We start from the raw sequence: 20046 nt of genomic DNA on the forward strand, positions 1-20046 counted from the left end.
TATTGAACCGGGCAGATTGTTTAGTACTGACCAGAACTTGAGGCTGAATTAAGGCTTTTTAAAACCACTGAAGCTGTAAGAGGCACTGAACATTGCCTGATTTATCTGGGATTGTACCAGAACTTAGGCATGAATAAAACCTGCATTTTGGCTCAAAATCTCATTGCTGCATTTTGCTGTGTTATTGCCAGAGGTAAGTTACTAAAACTCCAGTCCGGAGCTGGATGATTTTGCCTCCGGAGACAGTTTAATATGCAAAAACTCTTCCTGCCCAGTGTATCCAAAAACCACGCCATGGGATGCGGTGAGGCCGAGCCACTCAGGCCCCGTTGGCGCTGGAGCCATTCCTGCCAGCTCTTACCCATCCTCAGGAGCTCCTGTGGCTGACAGAGGGTGAGGTGCATTCCCTGAGGAGCTGTGTGGGAGCCACGTGGCAGCCGGAGCTGAGGCCATCCCTTCCAGGCTGGAGCTCACCAGCGATCGAGAAGAGCTCTGCGTCTAGAAAAAAGAAATTCATCTTCTGTAATGGACACAGGAAGAATTTAGTCACGCTTAATTATTTTGTACGTGAGACTTGCGATTCAACTTAAGCGCCGTTTGCAACGTATGCGCGCAACTGAGGACGGCGGGTGGCAAATCATCTGAGCCGGCGCTCCACGGTTCTGCAAACAAATGTCTCTGCATGTACATCCCTCGTGTTTTACACGGCATGTCTCCTACTCTGAAGAACTGGGAGGCGGTGCTGTGTCCTAAATCGCGAGTCACGCACAGCACGTGTTTCCTACGCTGACCTCGACTGTAGGCACATGGAAATCAGGACATTGCTATAGCTGTAGAGTCGCTACAATTGATGCAGGAAAAGCAGCGTAAACACCTTAAACTAACCAGGAAATCAGCTATTTTGCTTTTGCAGCTCTGAAATCGTGATAGGTTCATGACATCAGGCTGAAGTTCACCTATCCCAGCGCACGCCCTCCAACAGCAGCCAACACTAGACATTCAGGAACCTTCAGAAGGCTCGTGGCATGTCTACCATACTCCAGCCACCAGCCATTTGCAGTTTGATGACTTACTGGGACCAAAGACCCCTAAATTGGGCTTCTTTTCCATGTCTACGCCATTCTGAAACCTGTGTTAACCTTTAGCATCTCAAACTTCCCTTTGCTACAGTAAAATCAACCATCATGCAGAAGTCATCCCTTTTTGGTCCCTTCAGAGTTAAAGTTGATGTCCTCTGGCTCCTGCACGGGAAGGAAGAGCAAACAGATAGTCCAAAAGCTACTTACACAAGCAATTTTCAGCAAATGCCATATCTCCCTCTGTCTTTTGCCCTGCATCTGCATCACCGAGTTGTCGGCTTCCTTGATGTTATTTAGAGCCACTTCAATCTTTGGAAGCAAGTCAATGATCTTCTGCTTACAGCCCAAGAGCTTGCTGTAATAAAAACCAAACACAAAGTTACTTTCCAGCTTGTGCGGAAACTTGTTCTCACAAAACCAAAAGCCTCGGGATTCAAGACAAACTCTGCGAGAACCTTCTCTGGTCTGTGGGCTGACCAGACCAGAGCTAACGACTTTCTCTATGGGATCCACTAAGCGTAAACCACACGTGAAAATAAAACTAAATCATACTTTGCACACCACTGAGATCTGTGTGACATTTTTTCTGAGCTACCTGAAGAATTAATGAACAAATCACTGTGGTGTATTCTGAGCTGTTACACTATTTCTTTTTTGCCTTAAGACTTTAATCCCATCCTAAGCGCTGGCAGAGTTTGTCTCACTTTAAGTTAACTCTTGGATGCTAACAGTACAAGCCATTGCATTCTCTCCTCTTCCCTAGTAGCTACACACATTACCTATATGTTTTAAAAACATAAGTGGAAATTCAATATGACACAAAGGAGCAGAATTAATAACACTAGGACAAACCTAGTGGGTGGAACTTTTGGGCTCTGATCTCCATGGTTTTCCCTCTCCTTTCCTCTAACAAAGCTACAAATGCTGCAAGTTGCATTTGTTTGGGTGATGTGGGGTTTTGTTTTGCTCTGTGGGTTTTTTCCTTCCTGCGTCACGTACCTGAGATGGCCAAAGAGCTCCTTGAGAACGCGGTCTTGGCTCTGTACTGTCTGCACGATGATCTTCACCATGTCCGTGCTGTCACTGTAGGCGTGATCTGGAAGGGCCATCAATCACATTAGTGAAATGCTCTTCAGCAAGGAGCCGCTCTGGACACAAACCCCCAGAGTCAAGGAGAAATTTACCTTACCAAACAAACTGAAAAGCAATAAAACGTCTTAAAAATCTGTCACAATGTCTTGTTAGGCCCAGCATTTGTCTCTCCTCTCTGCAGTAATGTGTGCCATTCCAGCTGCTCTTGCTGTCTAGCTACTGGTTCCGATCAGGACTGCAGGCAGTCGCCAAATGCACATGGAAACTAAACCTTACAATGTTCAGAACACAACAATCCCCAAACATGGGGGGTTCCATCTAGTATAATTAAGAGAGGAGAGGGGAAAAAAGTGCCTGCCCTTGGGTTGGAGCGACAACAGAGGAACAGCAGTCCATCCCGTGTTTCGGGGAGTAAAGCAACAGTACAGGAAACAGGAGAAAAGGTTGAGAATGCCCGAAGGCAGATAGGTATTCAGGGCAGATGCTCCAAGGCTGAAAAACAAGACAAATCCAGGGCAGAGGAACAGGACTACAGGAATTTGGGAGAGCTCTAGGCTCAGCAAAAAGAAATCAGCTTAAAGTATGGCCTTGAGTCTGGTTAACTTTAATAAAATCATTTGCCTTCTCGTACTGAACAGTATTTTGTGGGTTTAGGTTATGAGTGCAAAACAGCCTTTGAAGCATCTCCTTCCCTACCTGGAGGCCTTGCTTTCAGTTGCTTGTACAGGTCTATAGCTCTCTGTTCCCTTTAAAAAGGAAGAAAAAGACTCAAGATGTATCAACGAGCAGATGACTCAAGGAAACAAAAAGCATTATGTTACAGTTATGCTTTGCTGAACCTCATGCACTGGAGCTGTCACCTTCTTCTACAGCCAGGACACAAGTACGACATTTGGAACACAGGGATGGCCTTTGTGTGAGGGAAACCAACTCTTCCCTAGAAGCTCACTCTCTTTTCCTCCGATTATTCATTTCCTTCTCAGATAACCACACCAACTGGACGTTATTTTCAGTTCCAAATTTTCACAGGATTCAGGTTGTGCTTTCTTTCCCGTAGTATCCTTAATTACAACACTTCATTTAGTAACTACAGGTACTTGTGCACAACTGCCCAAGAAATCCTTGTTCCTGTTGTGCACTTTTTTTGCCTGAATTTTTGGAGTGATATTCTGCAAATGGAGACAGACGCATCACAAACAAGACAACAGCGTTCCTCTTCTTGCCCTTAAATAAATGTTACTTCTTTCAAATATTTCCAAAGCAGCCAAATACCGAAGCTCCCACCCTTGAGCAAATCTTTACTCTAAATCAAAAGTCTGTCAGAAACAAGTAGCAGTTTAGCCAGATCTAACTCTGCTTTTGGGCCCCCCACCAGGCCTCTTCTTCCCCTTAGATCACCCCAATGCTGTTCCAAGAGACATTTCCTCCCAGAAGAGCTCTTATTAACAACAGATTTAGCGTCTGTTTAATCTGGGTGACTATTTGATCCCTCTCTTTTATCACTTGTGCTCCTCAGCAACAGCCCAAGCTACAATAATTGCATCCTACGTCTTCTTAAGATCAGTAATACCATTTAGCTCTTCCATAGTTTGATGCTTTAAAAAAGAAATACTCAAGTTTCAAAATATTCAATTATCAAGGAATTCTTGATTATCCCTTGCTTTGAAAACACAACTGAAGGTAGTTAGCAGGATTTTACAATTATCTTATGATCTTCTCACTCAACAAATTCACTCTTCTCCAATGTAACAAGAAATCCCCTGCATGTTTCAGATGAGACAAAGATGTATCTTAGACCCATCCTCTTCCAAGATGATGTTTCATGGTCAGCGACAGTGTCCTGCTACAACTGCCTGAAAGGGGGCTGGAGAATGGAAGGTGTTGGTTTCTTCTCCCAAGCAGCAAGTGACAGGACGAGAGGAAACGGCCTCAAGTTGCGCCAGGGGAGGTTGAGGTTGGATCTGGGGAACAATTTCTTCCCCAAAGGGCTGTGGGGCATTGGAACAGGCTGCCCAGGGGCAGTGCTGGAGTCACCGTCCCTGGAGGGTTGGACAGACGGACATGAGGTTCTCAGGACATGGGTCAGTGCCAGGGGTGGGGTTATGGTTGGTCAATGATCTTGAGGGTCTCCTCCAACCAAAATAATTCTGTCCTCCCAAGCTGTGTTTTCCTGGTTTCCATAGGTCTAGTCACTCTGTGGCTGTAGGGACAGTTAGATAAGTTAGATGAGTTTACTCCTGCACCTGAATGTTGCACAACGAGCTTTCAGAGAGAGCAGTGTCACATTCTGCCTTAGAATGCTGCCAAGTGATCATTACAACTTCAAGAAGAAGGAATGTACAGCCACAAGTGGTGGGATCTTCCCTTTTAGCAGCAACATGATTTTAAAACCGATTGCAAACTACTCTGCACTCACGGTTTGCAAAAAGCAAGAAGTACATTTCAAAAGCGCTGATGGAAACAGCAACAGATTAAAAAAAACATCCCTTAAAGTCACCGAAATACACAAAATCCATTTATGTGCAATAAAAATTCTAAGCAAAGGACTTACAAGCTCTCCATGACTTCTCCTTGGCGCCTTGCATATGGACTCTTCTGAAGCTCTACAATCTCTGTGTGCAGGGCCATGATCTGCTCATCCAGATATCCAATATCTTCAGCCTAATGGGGAAAGGTAGGTACGAATCAATCTGAAGAGCAATAAGGTAGATAAAGATCTCTAGAATACCTGTTTGGGTAACGGGCTGACTCCACGCAGAGTTTAGGAGAAAAAAGCTCTTTGACATGAGTGCTGCTGCAATAATTGAGATTTAGTGTTATCATCTTCTCAGTGCATGACGTTACTTCAAGCCAATTCTCCAACAAACACAGCAATGAGAAAAATCAGCTTCGTCATAAATCATCTTTGTGGTGCACGCTGTCTACACACACACTCTCTGGCTCTACATATGTTCCAGCAGTGAATCTTCTTTCTCCTACTCTTATGGTATGGACAGAGGCTGCTCTCACATTTTACCCTCCCAGATGCATGTCAGTCTGACGTTTCTCCAGTATTTCACACTTGCCTCAAAGCAATACAAAAGACACCAATCTTAGGCCAAGCCTAAGTTAGGTTAGGCAGCCAACAACACTTCTGAGCGTAAGGAGTAGGTTCCGTGGTGCCAGGCACACTGGAGATCCCCAGCATCGTGTCACCGCAATGGGTTTTGGCACCATGGACTGTGGGCACTGATTTGCCTTCTGAAAATCTGTTTTGAGATATTTAAGCTTTGCCTTTCCAAGCCGGGGCTGTATGACCAGCAGACTGAACATTTTCCAGAACGTACCCCTCGCTGAAGCTTGCAGAAGTATGCGGTATGAGGTTATATAAATGGGATGTGACCTCTTGACCAGAAGGGGATGTCTGCACGTCTTGCAGGGAAATAAAGCAAGACAAAGCCACGTAATCAAAGGGGAATCACACTGTGAAATAAATGTGAAATAAACCCTGTTATCAACAGAAACATCTTTATTTGGAGCACCATGACTCACCAAACAGCACAACTGTGTCTCTTGCATTCACAGAAGTTAGGCTGCCCGCCAGATAGACTGAGATACCACAGCATGCTACAGTAAAACATTTGCCATTCCTGGTAAGCGGACACAGTGTGACTGTACATGTGGACTGCACAGCTTTAAGACAGAACATAATTCTGATAGTCTGCAACATAAATATTTGTTGAGGTCCCTGCTTTTCTGGAAACAGCCACTGACAGCTGTGAGCTATTCTGCCTCTCCTGTATCCCTCTTGCTTCCTTACACACAGCAACAAGATTCCAAAATTTAAAGAGCGAAACGGCGGTGAGATCAGGTGGGAATCCCAATTGCCCTGATGTCCATCATTTGAGCAAGGCTCCAAGGATCTTTTGATGTGGATTAAGATAGGTGATGGATCTCAGGCCCTGAACTTCCCCGTCTATTCATTCATAGGGGAAAAAAAACCAGGGAATGCAATTTATTGTTTGTGTTACTAATGGCATCTGGGATTTTTATGTATTATGCGCTCTGTGTTACTATGGGAGCCGATAAATGAACTCCCTGCCGAAACGTGAGATGTCAGCCCAGCAAACCACACGACACTCGTGCTCAGCAGAACATGCCGTGTTCTTGGCACTCCTGCAGCTCAGCTACTACCACGGAGCACAAAGAGACAACTTGTTGAGATTAAAGACCTGTACTCTGAGAAATACATTACAAACGTGCTGATTTTGTGTTGCGTTCCTTTTGAATGCCTTCCCCATCCCACTCAGTACATCCAGCAGAAAGGACAAAGAAACAGCTTTTGACAGCTAGTTTTCACAGCTAAAAGCTTATTCCTTCCCTATAAAGGTCTGGACAGAACTGTAGGCAGTATTATTCTCTGTCAAAAAGGCCTCTGTCTCCTCATGGTTTTCAGTGGAGGTAAAATCAAAACACCCAACTAACTCTCTTGGAAACAGAAAGCCAGTATGTCAGCTCAACTGTCCATAAACTGCAAGTGAAAACATCTGTTAACTATTAGGACTATTCAGAGTAAGAACTGGATCTAGTTCTGCTCTAAGTTTCTTAAGGATGACTCTTATTAAAAACTAACTTGCATATTTACTTGCAGAATACCAGAAACTTAAGTCTGTACTCCTAAATGAAGTACTGCAATTTTGAAGTAACTGGTATTATTTTCAGCTTTAGCAATGGAAATTTTTGTGTGCAATAAATCTCACCAGGAAGACCCTTGGCTATAGCAACACCATTTCTTTCTTCTTCTGAAATCACGTCTCTATTTTCCTACATAGTCGACGGAGTCTAGTGATATTTCTGTTGGTTTTATTCAAATTACTAGATTCAAACAACCTAGTGACTGGGGACTGTTTCATTTTTAATGCATCCGCAATGATATTCTCATTCCCACAGCAGGCAGGGTATGGAACACGCCACGGGGACAGAGCAGTGGCACATAGGACACTAAATTCTTGCCGTGATTTCCTTCACGGCACGATAGTGAAGCTTCTTTAATATCCCTTACCTGTGCACACTGAGAGGCCTTCTCTTCCATCTCCTTCCAGGCTTTGAGCATCTTTTCGGAAGCTGAAAAGAAGAGAGTTGATAATTTATAAAAGGAACTGAACTTTACATTTGAACACAAAGGACATGACACTGAATCTCTAAGCAGGAGTCACGACCCAGAGATCACAGAGATACAGTAAAGTTGCAACTTAACAACTCCATACTCAACCTTAACTCACATATAAACCCTTTGGTAGGATTTCACTGCTTGCAATCACTGCTATGAAACAAGTTTGAGTCTTTAAACGCCATCATTAAGCTCAACAACTGCCACTTTTGATTAAACACAGAGCATCCAAAACCAGTTCACTCAGTCTTTCCATTTTCCATCATCATCCTTCAGCTCAGTCATAATTTTTGCCTCAAGTTTTGAGTTTTAGCCACATATCCAAACTATGCATAAATCTCACTACTCTCTCCTAAATAGTATTTGTAAGAGGCAGACTCCTATGTGACATTAAAACTGTTGCTGATGCTTTTTCACCTCATCTGCCAAACTCTCTTCCTGTATCTGCCCAGCTAAAACACACCCATAAAGATGCTGAAGCTCTTTCACTCACTTTCTTCCAAGCTCGTTCTTACCCACAGTCCTTTATAGTCAGTCTGACCCTTTATAGTCTTACCCACAGTCCTTTATAGTCAGTCTGACCCTTTATAGTCTTACCCACAGTCCTTTATAGTCAGTCTGACCCTTTATAGTCTTACCCACAGTCCTTTATAGTCCTTTATAGTCTTACCCACAGTCTGACCCTTTATAGGATCAGAGAAGACACCCAGGCAAGCATTACACAATACATACATATGCCATAAGCCATCTGGTCGCTGTATCTCTCGAGGTCGAGGCGAATGCTTTGACGAAAGAATTCCAGCTTTGCTTTCAGTTGCTGAGATGCTGACACCATATTGTTTTTCATCTTGATTAAGTTGGCATTATACCGCAGAAGACTGAGCCTAACAAAACAAGAACAATGTGTTAGTTGAAAAGCGTCTGGACTTACATGGCTAGTGACGTCACGTTACCTGAAGGAAAGACATAGCTAGCAAAAAAATGTTGTAAGATCCTTGGAACAGGGAGTCTCTGTGGGTCACAGACTCCATTTCATGTCCTTAGAAGCTGCATGTCCTAAGCAAGCAAAAGGGAAAGCTTTTCCTAATTTCCCACTTTTATTTGTGAAGCTCGGTTGAACAGTCTTTGCGGTGCAGAGCATTTCCAGGGTGCTGCGGTGCCTGTTGCCCCTGGTGAGCGCCGGCACCTTTGTCACCACTTGAGCTGTGTGACGCTGCCCATTCCACGATTCCATCACAGGATAAAACCTCACAAATATAACAAATGGTTCTGCTCCTCCTGCCACCTGCCACGACCATCCTGGGCTGCATTAGGAGTGCTGCAAGCAGGTCAAGGTGATATTTTCCCTGTGCTCAGCACCGCTGGGGCCACAACTGGGTCCAGTTCCAGGCTCCCCAGCACACCAGAGACCCGGACACACTGAAGGGCTATGAAGATTATTAAGGGACTGGAGCAGCTGTCCTCTGAGGAAAGGCTGAACCAGCTGGGACCATCAGCCTGGAGAAGAGAAGGCTCAGAGGGGGATCTTATTAATTAAATACCTGAAAGAAGAGTGCAAAGACGTGGTGCCCAGTGACAGAACAAGAGGCAATGGGCAAAACACTGAAACACAGAGAGCTCCCCCTGACCACCAGGAAACTCTTTTGACTGTGAGTGTTGCCCAGCGAGGCTGTGGAGTCTCCATCCTTGGAGATATTTAAAAGCCATCTGGCCACGGTCCTGGGCAACCAGCTCGATGTGACCTTGCTTGAGCGGGGCTGGGACTCGGTGACCTGCCGAGACCACCAGCCTCAGCCATTCTGCGAGTCTGGGACTATCTTCAAGGCTCAAGTTTTTCCATTTATTATCAATGTCAGGCCCTATGAGGTAAAATTCCTGGAGTGGAATAAGTTCCCAGTCCAAATAAGGTTTATAAAATAGAAGTATAGAAGAGCTGTAAAGCTTTGGGTAACCAAAAGTCCCCAAGGCGTATATTTCCATGGAAAGAGTCTCTGTATTTGTATAATAATGAATCTTCTCAATGAGGAGTAACAACTTACATGGCAGCTCTCTGGCCCTGGAAAAGCCTGCTATAATCTTCTTTTAGCCCGATCACGTAGTGAACTGCTTCTGCCCACACCTTGCGCAGCTGAGGAATCGGCAGCTGGATTTTACTGTCCTGTACTGAATACAAGAAAAATGTAATTGTAGACAACTAGAAAAGGACCTGCTTAAAACAGTCCTAATTCCTCCTTCAGGTACCTAAACTAAGGGATCAAGCCATGTCAGATCTGCTCAATTTTTACATGACACTGCCTAATTGCTCCACATAAACTATTGATATTGGTCACTGTCCTGATGTGTGTTTCATCTGAAAATGTCTTCAAATCTTTTGTGTATTTCCTCCCAGATTTCTGATGCAAATGTTTAAGGGGAAAAGACGCAGGATTTGTGTGTTCCCCTATAGAGACAGGAAAATGTCAGTGCATTTGGGATATCAATAATCATGTTGTAAAAAGCCTTCACTCTATTAGATTCAGAGCAATGATGTCATGCAATGAGACTCCCCAGAATAAAATAGCCCACGACACAGAAAGAAACAAACAGAATGAACCTGAGAGAAGGAAAAGCAGCGGAGCTTCTGCAGCACCAGGCCAAAGAACATGAAGCTATTTAACAGTAACTGTACGTCACAAGGTTTCCTTTTCATGCAGTAATGTCCAACCTGAGGCTCCCCAGCACATCTTCCTGCCATTTCCTCAGGTTCTAAATGCTGTTCAGCACACAGAATTTAATATAAAGGCAAAAATCTTAAATGAATTCTTAAGTTGCTCTAGACGAGAGTTCCCAAAGTGCAGGCACTACATTCTCTGAACTGTTTTATCTACAGAATGTGGAGATACAGCGCTGTAGATGAAACTTTGACAGGCTGCTCTGGGTTCTTAAACAGTCCTCTTGGAATGAGACTGTGCCCTTTAGGATGAACACAGAGATTTTTACGGCACATCTACCTTCTTATTGCAGAAGCAGAGCTTTCAGTCCCCAGCTGTCCTCCGGCACACTTACCAATGTAATTTACACAGTCAGACAGACTCCGAGAAGCAAAGGGTCCATCGTAGACAGTTTTGCTTTTATCAAACAAATAGACCATGTAGCTATCCCAGCCTCTCTGGTGAGAAAAGAGAACAAGAGAAAACTCAAACATTGCTCCTACCAACCCACAGGGTCCTGGTTACATCACAAACTAATTATTGTGGGCAGACAATTCTTATCGGATGCCCTAAAAAACCTGATTTTGATAGATCCCACAGAAACACAGGACCCTTTCCTAGCAAGTTACTTTATTTCAATATTTAGACAGAGTATAACTATAGGAATCTGCTTATATTACCTGACAAAGGAAACAATGTGAGTTTATTCAAGTTACTTTATGAGTTACTACACTTACATAGCAAACTGTCCCTGGTGGGAAAAGATTAAGGCAACGTATCTTCTCTAAGATTTTATATACTCTGAGAATGTGAAAGACATTACATAAAATCATCCTTACTACGCCATCAATAACACATTGGGAAGCAGGTTTCCGAGGGTCCAGGCAAATCCCTGTTTCCAACAGCAGTTCCTGATTTCCAGTACTTATTCCAGTTTCACCCTCAATCCGAGTCTGAAGGGAATGAAGGCTTTCCTCAGGACGCAAGAGAAACGAAATGATCTTGGCAGAGGTCATGTTCAGGATGTGTACTATCTGTAAAAAGAGTGGAAGTTGATTACAAGCCACCGGCTATCGAAGACAAAGGACACAAAGGCCTGGCAGGGAGTACGTGGCAATTAACACGCTCTAACGTTCCGAGAGCATCATTTGAGTTTCACTGACCACGGTGATCACATTCAGCAGCAAAGCCCCACAACAAAGCTGGAAGCCTGAGCCTGTAACTTTGAACTTAATACCAGAGAAAACATCAAACCCAGGAAGCCTCAAGCCCTGCTGCAGCTTAATGACATCAGAAGAATGGTGACAAGCCAGTGCAAAGGCCATCTTGAGCCCTGGTGCCACCAGTGCTGGCCAGTAACGCTCCCAGGAACAGGAGACCTGTTTTCTTCAATCCCTCCATACCAAAAAGCTGTTACATCCCAGTGCTTGTCTCCTCACCTATGGCCCTCCCTATAGTTTTACTATAGGCAGACACTGTAGCACCCAAACCACACCACAATATACGGATTTTGACAAGTCCCAGTTATGGTCACAACATCTTGTGTTCCGGGTTTTAATTCCTCTGGAATTCTTCGAGACCAAGCAAAACTATCCTCTGGTTTCTACACATGCTCCCCTCAGCTAGCCTGACTCCAGCAAAGCTCCAATAATTACTTGGAGGGGAAGAGTCAGGCAAATGTAATCTCAATTCTAGTGCAGGTACTGCTATACTACATGGAGGCCACAGCATTAGTAGTGGAGTTCAGGAAAAAATATATTAAACCATTATTTGATCTTGGCAAGTCCTTTCTGAGATGACAGGCAGTAACACAGGGTCATTCTTCTGTTCCAAGTTGTCCTGGTTTTGTTAAAAACAAGTTTCTCTTTTAGTGAATTTGCCTGTCAGCTAAAGCTTCATATGAGCTGCATTTTCCTGGAGAACCAGACACATGTTTTGGTGAACACAGCAATGGAATGCGAGGTTATTGATAAGCATGGATGGACATCTCGCCAGAGGGGCAACGAGAAACAGGTGACCAAGGAACTGACCAACTGTGTATAACATCCCATTCACGTGAATACTGCATAGAAAAGTGGGAAAGCACGAGGATCTCATCCCTTTTCCTCATGGCCGACATTAGGAGAGGACCTTGTGAGTCGTCCCTGCGAACTGAGGCCAGTGACAGACTGAATCCAGCTCCGGTTGGCTGCAGAGTCCAGTCCAGGACTTCAGGTGCTGGCTCTGCCGTTGCTGGGACTTTCAAGATTGGTTTTGTATATTTTGTATTATTTTCTCTATTCTTATTAGTAGCATTAGTAAAACATCTTTAATTTTTTCCAACTCTCTTCTCTCTGTCCTTCTTTCCCTCCCGATCGCCTGTCCTGAGTGGGAAGGGGGGAGAGGGAGGAGGCGAAAGGGGGAAGTGGGGGGGAAAGGAGGTTAACAATACATCTGCCAGGGTTTTATTGTCACCCCACAATCTAAACCCTCGACAGAAGTGTAAAGCTAGAGATTAATATTGCTGGTGTTATTTCGCTTTCAGATACGTACTGGACAGGCTGTACATCCACTCACTTCCTGATACCGACAGAAACATTCCTCATGCTCCTGCAGCTGGTTAATGCTCCACCAAACACACTTCCCGTCCTCTGAGATGCTCTCAGTAGGCGGCTAAACCCAGTTACAACCCTCACTCACCTTCAAATTCAGTATGTGATCCATTAGTTGGAAACACTTTGCACAGCCAGTCTCAGGATCTGAACTTCCACCTCTCTGTTGTGGATCCCAGTTCAGCATCAACTGCAACCAATTTTCCATCGGTTCTACAATTAAACTAAAACAGAAGGACTGTAAGAAAGAGAAGGCAGATATTCTCCAACACTCAGTCCACTTAGGAAAAAGGGTCTTACAACAACAATAAGGTGACAATTCTTTGGTGCAGAACACTTGTGAAGAACCGCAATTTTGCTGCAGTCACTCATTCTGAGAGGAGGGAAAGCCCAGGAGGGAGGAAAACTCATACAGAGTGAGCATCCCCATAGCAACAACAGCCTCCACCAACCTTGGCAGGAGCACAGCCCCATCCAACAGACCTCGCACAGCACTTCTGCTTCTGGCTCAGAGCATATCCACACATCAGTAAGGTGTGTCAAAATGGGTAAGGGGTAGAATCGTATTTCGGTTCTTTTTCCCCCAAAACTCACCCATGGTACATGTAAAATCAAATAGTTTTCAAAGCCTTGCCTGCGGAATAACCATCCCCATGCTGCAGAGCCTCCTGGAAGGTTCTCTTTCATGTTTATTCACACAAGAAGCATATAAGTTTATTGTCAAAAATGTCTTTAAAGGCAGTACACGGTGCAAAAAGCCTGAAACACTGGCACAAAGCCACTTATTTCATTCTCGATTCAAGTATTCCTAGAAATCTGCCAGTGGCAAGGAGCTGCACTGCACTACTGGGCATATCTGAAGACACGAGTGCTAATTAAGCGACAAACAAAGTCTGATTCCTGACTTGGTACAGACCAACAAACCTGGTGAACAAGGGTGAGCAACAGAGCTGGTGAGGGGCTGGAGCACAAGGTGATGGAGCGGCTGAGGGACCTGGGGGGTTCAGCTGGAGAAGAGGAGCTGAGGGGAGACCTTCTGATCTCTGAACTGCCTGAAAGGAGCTTGGAGCCAGGGGGGGTCGGGCTCTGCTCCCCAGGAACAAGCACCAGGAGCAGAGGAAACGGCCTCAAGTTCCGCCAGGGGAGGCTGAGGTTGGATCTTGGAACAATTTCTTCCCCAAAGGGCTGTGGGGCATTGGAACAGGCTGCCCAGGGCAGTGCTGGAGTCACCAGCCCTGGAGGGTTGGACAGACGGACATGAGGTTCTCAGGGACATGGGGCAGTGCCAGAGGTGGGTTATGGTTGGACTCAATGATCTTGGGGGTCTCTTCCAACCAAAATGTGATTCTATAGCTAATTCAGGCTGAAGGCCCTTCTGGAGGTGTTTGGTCTGAGCCCTGGCCCACGGCAGGGCTGAGGCCACAACTACAGCTGGCTCCCCAGGACTGTGTCCCCACAGGAGATCCCCCACTGCCTGGGGCTTTGTCCCAGGGACATGTCACCAGCACAGGGAAACATTTTCCTGTGCCCTTGTTGTAACTTGCGCTGTTGCCTTTCATCCTTTCACTTTGCTCCTGTAAGAGCAGCTTAGGTCTGTTGTAACACCCCAAAATTAGATCCCGCTTTGCTCTCTGTTTGCCGGCCTGAAGCAGCCCAGCTTTGACGGCCTCTACTTGCACACTCCAGTCAACAGGCTCTGACCATCTTTGTGGTCTCTGCTGGACTTGCTGCACTTTTCCCAACACAAGTACCACCCCAAGGATCCAAAAAGAGCCATATGGCTGTGAGCTGTTCCACAGCAGCAAGTGCTGCCTTGCGAGGAGCTTGAAACACCCCTTGCGATAAAGAAGGACCCCTCAGCACTTGAGATAAAGGAGGAGGAGCCCTCAGTTTGAAAGACATACCAGAAATTGTCCCGTGTCACCACAAGGATGCACTTACCTACAGAGGCTGTGAGGCTGCGGCAAATGTGTACTAAAGCGAACCTCTCCATTCATCTCCTCAGAAGCAAAGATGTGCTTTGGATCCTTCTTCTTGATTTTTTCATGCCTAGAAAATAAAATCCTTTGTGGAAGGACGATGTTCCTTTTGTAAAGGGGCAACTGATCGCAGAAGCACCAAAAAGTCTAATAGCTTTAGAAAATAAACTCTCCTTTTAGGACAAAGATGGCATTTCCAAACTGCAGCTACAGGCACGTGGCCGGCACCCTTTTCTTCCTATTTTTACAGATGGGGAAGAGCTGTTTCTAATCTCATTCATTCATTTTCTGCTACGTACATTAGAACATCAAGGTTTCCCATGTTGGAAAAATGCAGCAAATATTGAACTATTAAAATAATAAAACCCCAGGAGTTAGCACTTAAAACGGAAACTACTGCAACATATTGATTGAAATTACTTTTTGTTAAAATATAGTAATTTTTAAGCTGATACTTACATAAAAACCTCAAATTTACCTTTTTTTCCTGTTATAAACTAGTGAAATATCAATGGCTTCTGCAAAGCTCAGCACTTAATTAACAATCAATGTATCGCTCTGGCTCACGCTGTCACCTCAGCACACGCAGTTGCTGTCACTCCTATTGGCGTCACCTCTCGCAGAATAAGTGTCTTACCAGGTAAATGGCTGTAGATTATGCAAGAAAGGTCTAAATCCTGCAATGCATTCAAACACCATCGTTCCAAAGCTCCAGTAATCAACAGTAACCGAGTAGGATTTATTCTCAAAGAGTTCCGGAGCCTAAAAACGATCACAAAAAGACATGTGGAAAGTGGTATTTCAGGTTATCTGTTTTCCTTACATTTCTGCAGAGACAAAACTGTGTCTGGGACAGGTCAGTGACACACACTCTGTGATTCTATGAAACGTGGCAGAATCACTTCATCCACGCACACGAAAAAGAAACATCTTACCAAATACTGCAATGTTCCAACAAATGAGGTGCATAAACTTCCTTGATCCAGATCTTTCGCATATCCCAAGTCTATTATCTTGTGAACAATCTGTGGACAGTTTAAATAACTCATCAGAAGAGCAAATTCAGAGGAAAAAAACCCGTGAAACAACCCAAAATCTGTGTGGCGACATCCATGGTACACGCTCAAGAAAACCAGAATGGAAGTTCTGCAGAAAGTCCATGGCAAAGCTTTGACATGTAGGGCGGCATTAAGACTTATCTCACCACATAAGCTGGCGTTACCCATCTGTCTTAACATAGACAGAGCACCTAAGCTTTTTATCTGGGAATTTGAAGTTATTTGTTTAAAAAGCACCAACAGAGCAAACAATTTTCACTAAGAAATTCATCAGGCTGACTGAGAACCAGCTCGATTTTACACGCAAAGCCACACACACAGGGATGCGCTACGATCTCACCTCGTTCACATTCTGTTGCCGGCAACGTTCTCAAACGGGAGCAAAAGTTGTTTGTTTTTAATGACAAAGATTTAAGAATAAGCAAAATAGGAGTTGTGGCTTCAAGAAGTCATAAACTTTCAGTAAATTCACAGCGCAGTTTTCAGCTGAGTTTGATGCCACAAACCACTTGCTCTCTTTTATTTCTCTCAGGCAAGATAAAGCTGCAGACAACTTCCAGAAACAACAGCGAGGGTGTCGCTGATGCCACCTGAATTACTTACCTTCCCACCTTCATCCTGAAGAACAATATTTTCAGGCTTCAAATCTCTGTGTATAATTCTGTTTTCATGCAAATACTGGATACCAGACCCTGCAAGACACGTGTTTGCTTTAATAGAAAATAAACTCACACTGCTTAAAGACACATCTCATAAAAATCTAACACCCCCCACTTTGGGGTTGACATCAATAATGACGCAAGATAACATACAGACATATTTATATGGGTGAGCATGTTATGCAAGATGCTGGTGCTGCCAGCAATGCCCTGCTCGGTATTGGCAACACCAAAATTAAGGGCTCAAGGCTTCTGCCGGTATGAATCGGGGTGCTCAAAGTATTTAGGTTGGTGCAAAAGGAATCGCAGCTTTTGCATTGTTGAAATTTGCTGTTTGATATTGGAATATATACTTAAATAAACGTGGTTATGGTATACACCACTGCAACACGCTTTTCTTGCTCTATGGTTTTATTTTGCTACTAACTTATTACTTGCTGTTTATTTTATGTTTATTTCAGGCTACGGAAATGATTTTAGACAACAAGCAAATTTGAGCTGTTTTCTTATTCGAGTTCCAAATGGGTCGTGAAGCAGCGGAGACAACTCGCAGCATCAACAAGGCATTTGGCCCAGTACTGCTGACCAACGTACAGCGCAGTGGTGGCTCAACAAGGCGAAAGCCTTGAAGATGAGGAGCGCAGTGGCCGCCATGGGATGGTGACAATGACCAACAGAGAGCAATCAAAGCTGATCCTCGCACAGCTACACGAGAAGCTGCCGAAGAGCTCAACGTTGACCCTTCTAGAGTTGCTCAGCAAATTGGAAAGGTAAAAAAGCTTGATAAATGGGTGCGTCGGGAGCTGGATGAAAATCAGAAAAATGGTCGTTTTGAAGTGTCGCCTTCTCGTATTCTATGCAGGAAGATGTGCCGGGGGAGAGTCAATTGGACATTAGGATAAGGTTCTTCATCCAGAGGTGCTGGACACTGAACAGGCTCCCCAGGGAGGTGTCACAGCCCCAAACCTGACAGTGTTCAAGAAGAGACAGGACAACGTCCTCAGACACACGGTGTGACCTGTGGGGTGTCCTGTGCAGAAACAGGAGTTGGACTCCAGGATCCTTGTAGGTCCTTCTACCTCAGGACATTCTACGATTCTGTTATAACAATGAACCATTTCTTGATCAGATTGTGACATGCAACCAAAAGTGGATTTTATATGACATCTAGCGACGACCAGCTCAGTGGTTGGACCAAGGAGAACGTCCAAAGCGCTTCCCGAAGCCAAACTTGCACCAAAAAACGTCACGGTCACTGTTTGGTGCTCTGCTGTCGCTCTGATCCACTGCAGCTTTCTGAATCCGGGCCAAACCACTGCAGCAGAGAAGTCTGCTCAGCAAATCGAGGAGATGCACTGAAAACTGCAACACTTGCTCACCAGAAAGGGCCCAATTCCTCCCCGTGACAACGCCTGACCACACGCCGCCCAACCAACGCTGCAAAGGTGGAATGAATGGGGCTACGAAGTTTCGCCTTGTCCACCACATTCACCTGAGCTCTCATCAACCAACCCCCCTTGTTCAAGCATCTCGACAACTTTCTTCAGGGAAAATGCTTTCACAACCGAAAATGCTGTTCATCAAATCCCAAACCACAGATTTTTATGCTACAGGAAAAAACAAACTTGTTTCTCATTGGTAAAAACGTGTTGATTGCAACGGTTCCAATTTTGATTAATAAAGATGTGTTTGAGCCTAGTTACAGTGATTTAAAATTCACATTCCAAAACCGCAATTACTTCTGCACCAACCTAACAGCCCCATTCTGTCACTCCCACCACTACAAACAAAACTCTGTGATTAGTTTAAGCCAATCTACATGGGGGTTGTCCCCAGGGGGAACAAACTCCCACAGAGCTCCCAGACTCAGCTTTCTCAGGCACCATTTCCACAGTAGCACAACCACGTATGGCACTGCGTGATTGCTCATCACCTAATTACCCCTCAGTTGAGAGCAAATCTCATTAGCCAGAAGATTGCTGGACTAGCCGAGGCATGGTTGGCTTCCCCTTCTGCTATGCTCTCACCCACCTTGCCCTCTGCTCCACTCCATGTTATCATTTCCTCTGTACTGTCCCTCCTACTAAGCAAACCCTACACAGAGAAGCAACAAGGCAACTCCGGCACTTCTCACATTGCTTATTGCTTTTTCAGCTTGTAAAAATTAGATTCAGGTGACGCGCAGTTTGGCATCTCCAGAGCCACGAGGTTTGAACAGAAAACTGTGACCTTAAAACAGAAGGTTAAGGTCATAGTTACGTCCAATTGACCACTACACGGCTTCTCCAATCCCATTCCACAGACGGGTTGTTATTGCGAGCTGCTCATCCCTGCGATTAGCAGGGATACCAAGTCCTTCCTCTGGAATAGAAACCTGATTTGTTTTAACACCCTGTTCTCATTACACGGTCAGCTGAAAAAGCAAAATGCCATCACATATAATTAAAAAAATCCAAATACACAACATGAGAAAAGCATTAAGGCATTAGACTACGTACCGATGTCGCTAAGCAGGGACAGTATCTGACTTTCCTTAAGTCCGCAGCAGTTTTCTGGTTTGTTTAGCAACTACAATAAAGAAAAAGATGTTTAGACTACAATGCAACAGTTGACAGTCAAGAACAACATCTTCCATCCCCTGCTGACAGGACGCAGAAAACAGGACAGCTCAGATATAACTCCAGTTGAATAAGGCAGTTGGCTTTGTGAAATAAAAGCATTGGGGGAAAAGAGAAAACAAAAGGGAAACTTATGGTGAAGAGATGGGGTTGAAAAGAAGATTCGGACTGCTCAGGAATCATGAAAGCCATCAGAAAGCAAATGGACAAGAGACACAGGCAGGGCCGTATGGCTGCAGGCAGCGGGGGCCCTGAGGCTCCTGGAATCTGCTCGTTCCTCAACTGCTTAAGTTTGGCTTGATGGGATTTGGGAACGCCCCAAATACCTGAAGCCGTAAGTTCTGGGTAGATGTGCTAAACACCAAAGGAGGAGAGGGGCAAAGTCAGGAACCAAGTGCAGAGCCCACAACACCGCTCCGAATATGTGTGTGGCACGCACACAGAAGCCGGTGCTTTTCCAGGCTTTATGGAAGATTGCAGATGTGCAATGAGAAATTAATAGCGGTGCAAAATACAAATGATGCCAAGCAAGCATAAGAAGAAGATTTAAAGAGCAGCAGGATCAGAAATAAAAACATGCATCTTTTCTTTAAGGAACAAAGCATTACATGCAATCAAATTAAACGAAGCATGTTACCTCCTAAATTGTCCCAGCATCTATGCAACTTCTAAGGATGCATTGGAAATTAAATGATCAAATACCGCATTACAAGTACAGCTAACATAATCCCAAATTTCTTGGCCAGGGTCTCCAATTTACCTTCAAGTAGTCTCAAAACTTTTACTGCAAAAATCAACACGCAAGCGTGACCAAGAACCTGGTCAGCCACATGTTTCCAACATCCAAATGCTATTTGCATATATAACCACATCATTTTGTTACCAACCTTAAAACCGACTCTTAATATTGTCCCTACTGTTTTGAACAACTTGAAGACATGAAATGAGGCCCAGTAAGTTACTGATACACCAGCTGCCGTCGCAGTTATTGCATTCAACGTCTACTCATGTTCCTCCAGTGGTATTTAACACCCATAACAGAAACAACAACAGAAAAATAAGCTTCCTGATCACTTAGATGAGGTGATCTCTAAGCAAACCTTAACTCACAGGGGTTTGCTTCTTCACCAC

General features: G+C 44.6%; 1 protein-coding gene across 1 annotated transcript in view; it reads right to left on the minus strand.

Annotated features, from left to right (window-relative positions):
- The window catches only part of CHUK (component of inhibitor of nuclear factor kappa B kinase complex), a 28371-nt gene that overhangs the window by 4553 nt on the left and 3772 nt on the right, over positions 1–20046 (minus strand). The window contains exons 4-19 of the mRNA XM_080348046.1: positions 18796–18865; positions 16242–16330; positions 15516–15605; positions 15218–15342; positions 14543–14650; positions 12690–12825; positions 10850–11044; positions 10366–10468; positions 9360–9483; positions 8053–8204; positions 7213–7274; positions 4723–4832; positions 2868–2917; positions 2079–2175; positions 1287–1434; positions 362–498 (exon numbers count right to left, since the gene is read on the minus strand). Coding sequence (XP_080204172.1) covers positions 362–498; positions 1287–1434; positions 2079–2175; positions 2868–2917; positions 4723–4832; positions 7213–7274; positions 8053–8204; positions 9360–9483; positions 10366–10468; positions 10850–11044; positions 12690–12825; positions 14543–14650; positions 15218–15342; positions 15516–15605; positions 16242–16330; positions 18796–18865 — 1796 coding nt within the window. The remainder of the gene's footprint in view (positions 1–361; positions 499–1286; positions 1435–2078; positions 2176–2867; positions 2918–4722; positions 4833–7212; positions 7275–8052; positions 8205–9359; positions 9484–10365; positions 10469–10849; positions 11045–12689; positions 12826–14542; positions 14651–15217; positions 15343–15515; positions 15606–16241; positions 16331–18795; positions 18866–20046) is intronic.

Source organism: Nesoenas mayeri (genome assembly GCF_963082525.1).
Source record: "Nesoenas mayeri genome assembly, chromosome: 7".
NCBI classification, from domain to species: domain Eukaryota; kingdom Metazoa; phylum Chordata; class Aves; order Columbiformes; family Columbidae; genus Nesoenas; species Nesoenas mayeri.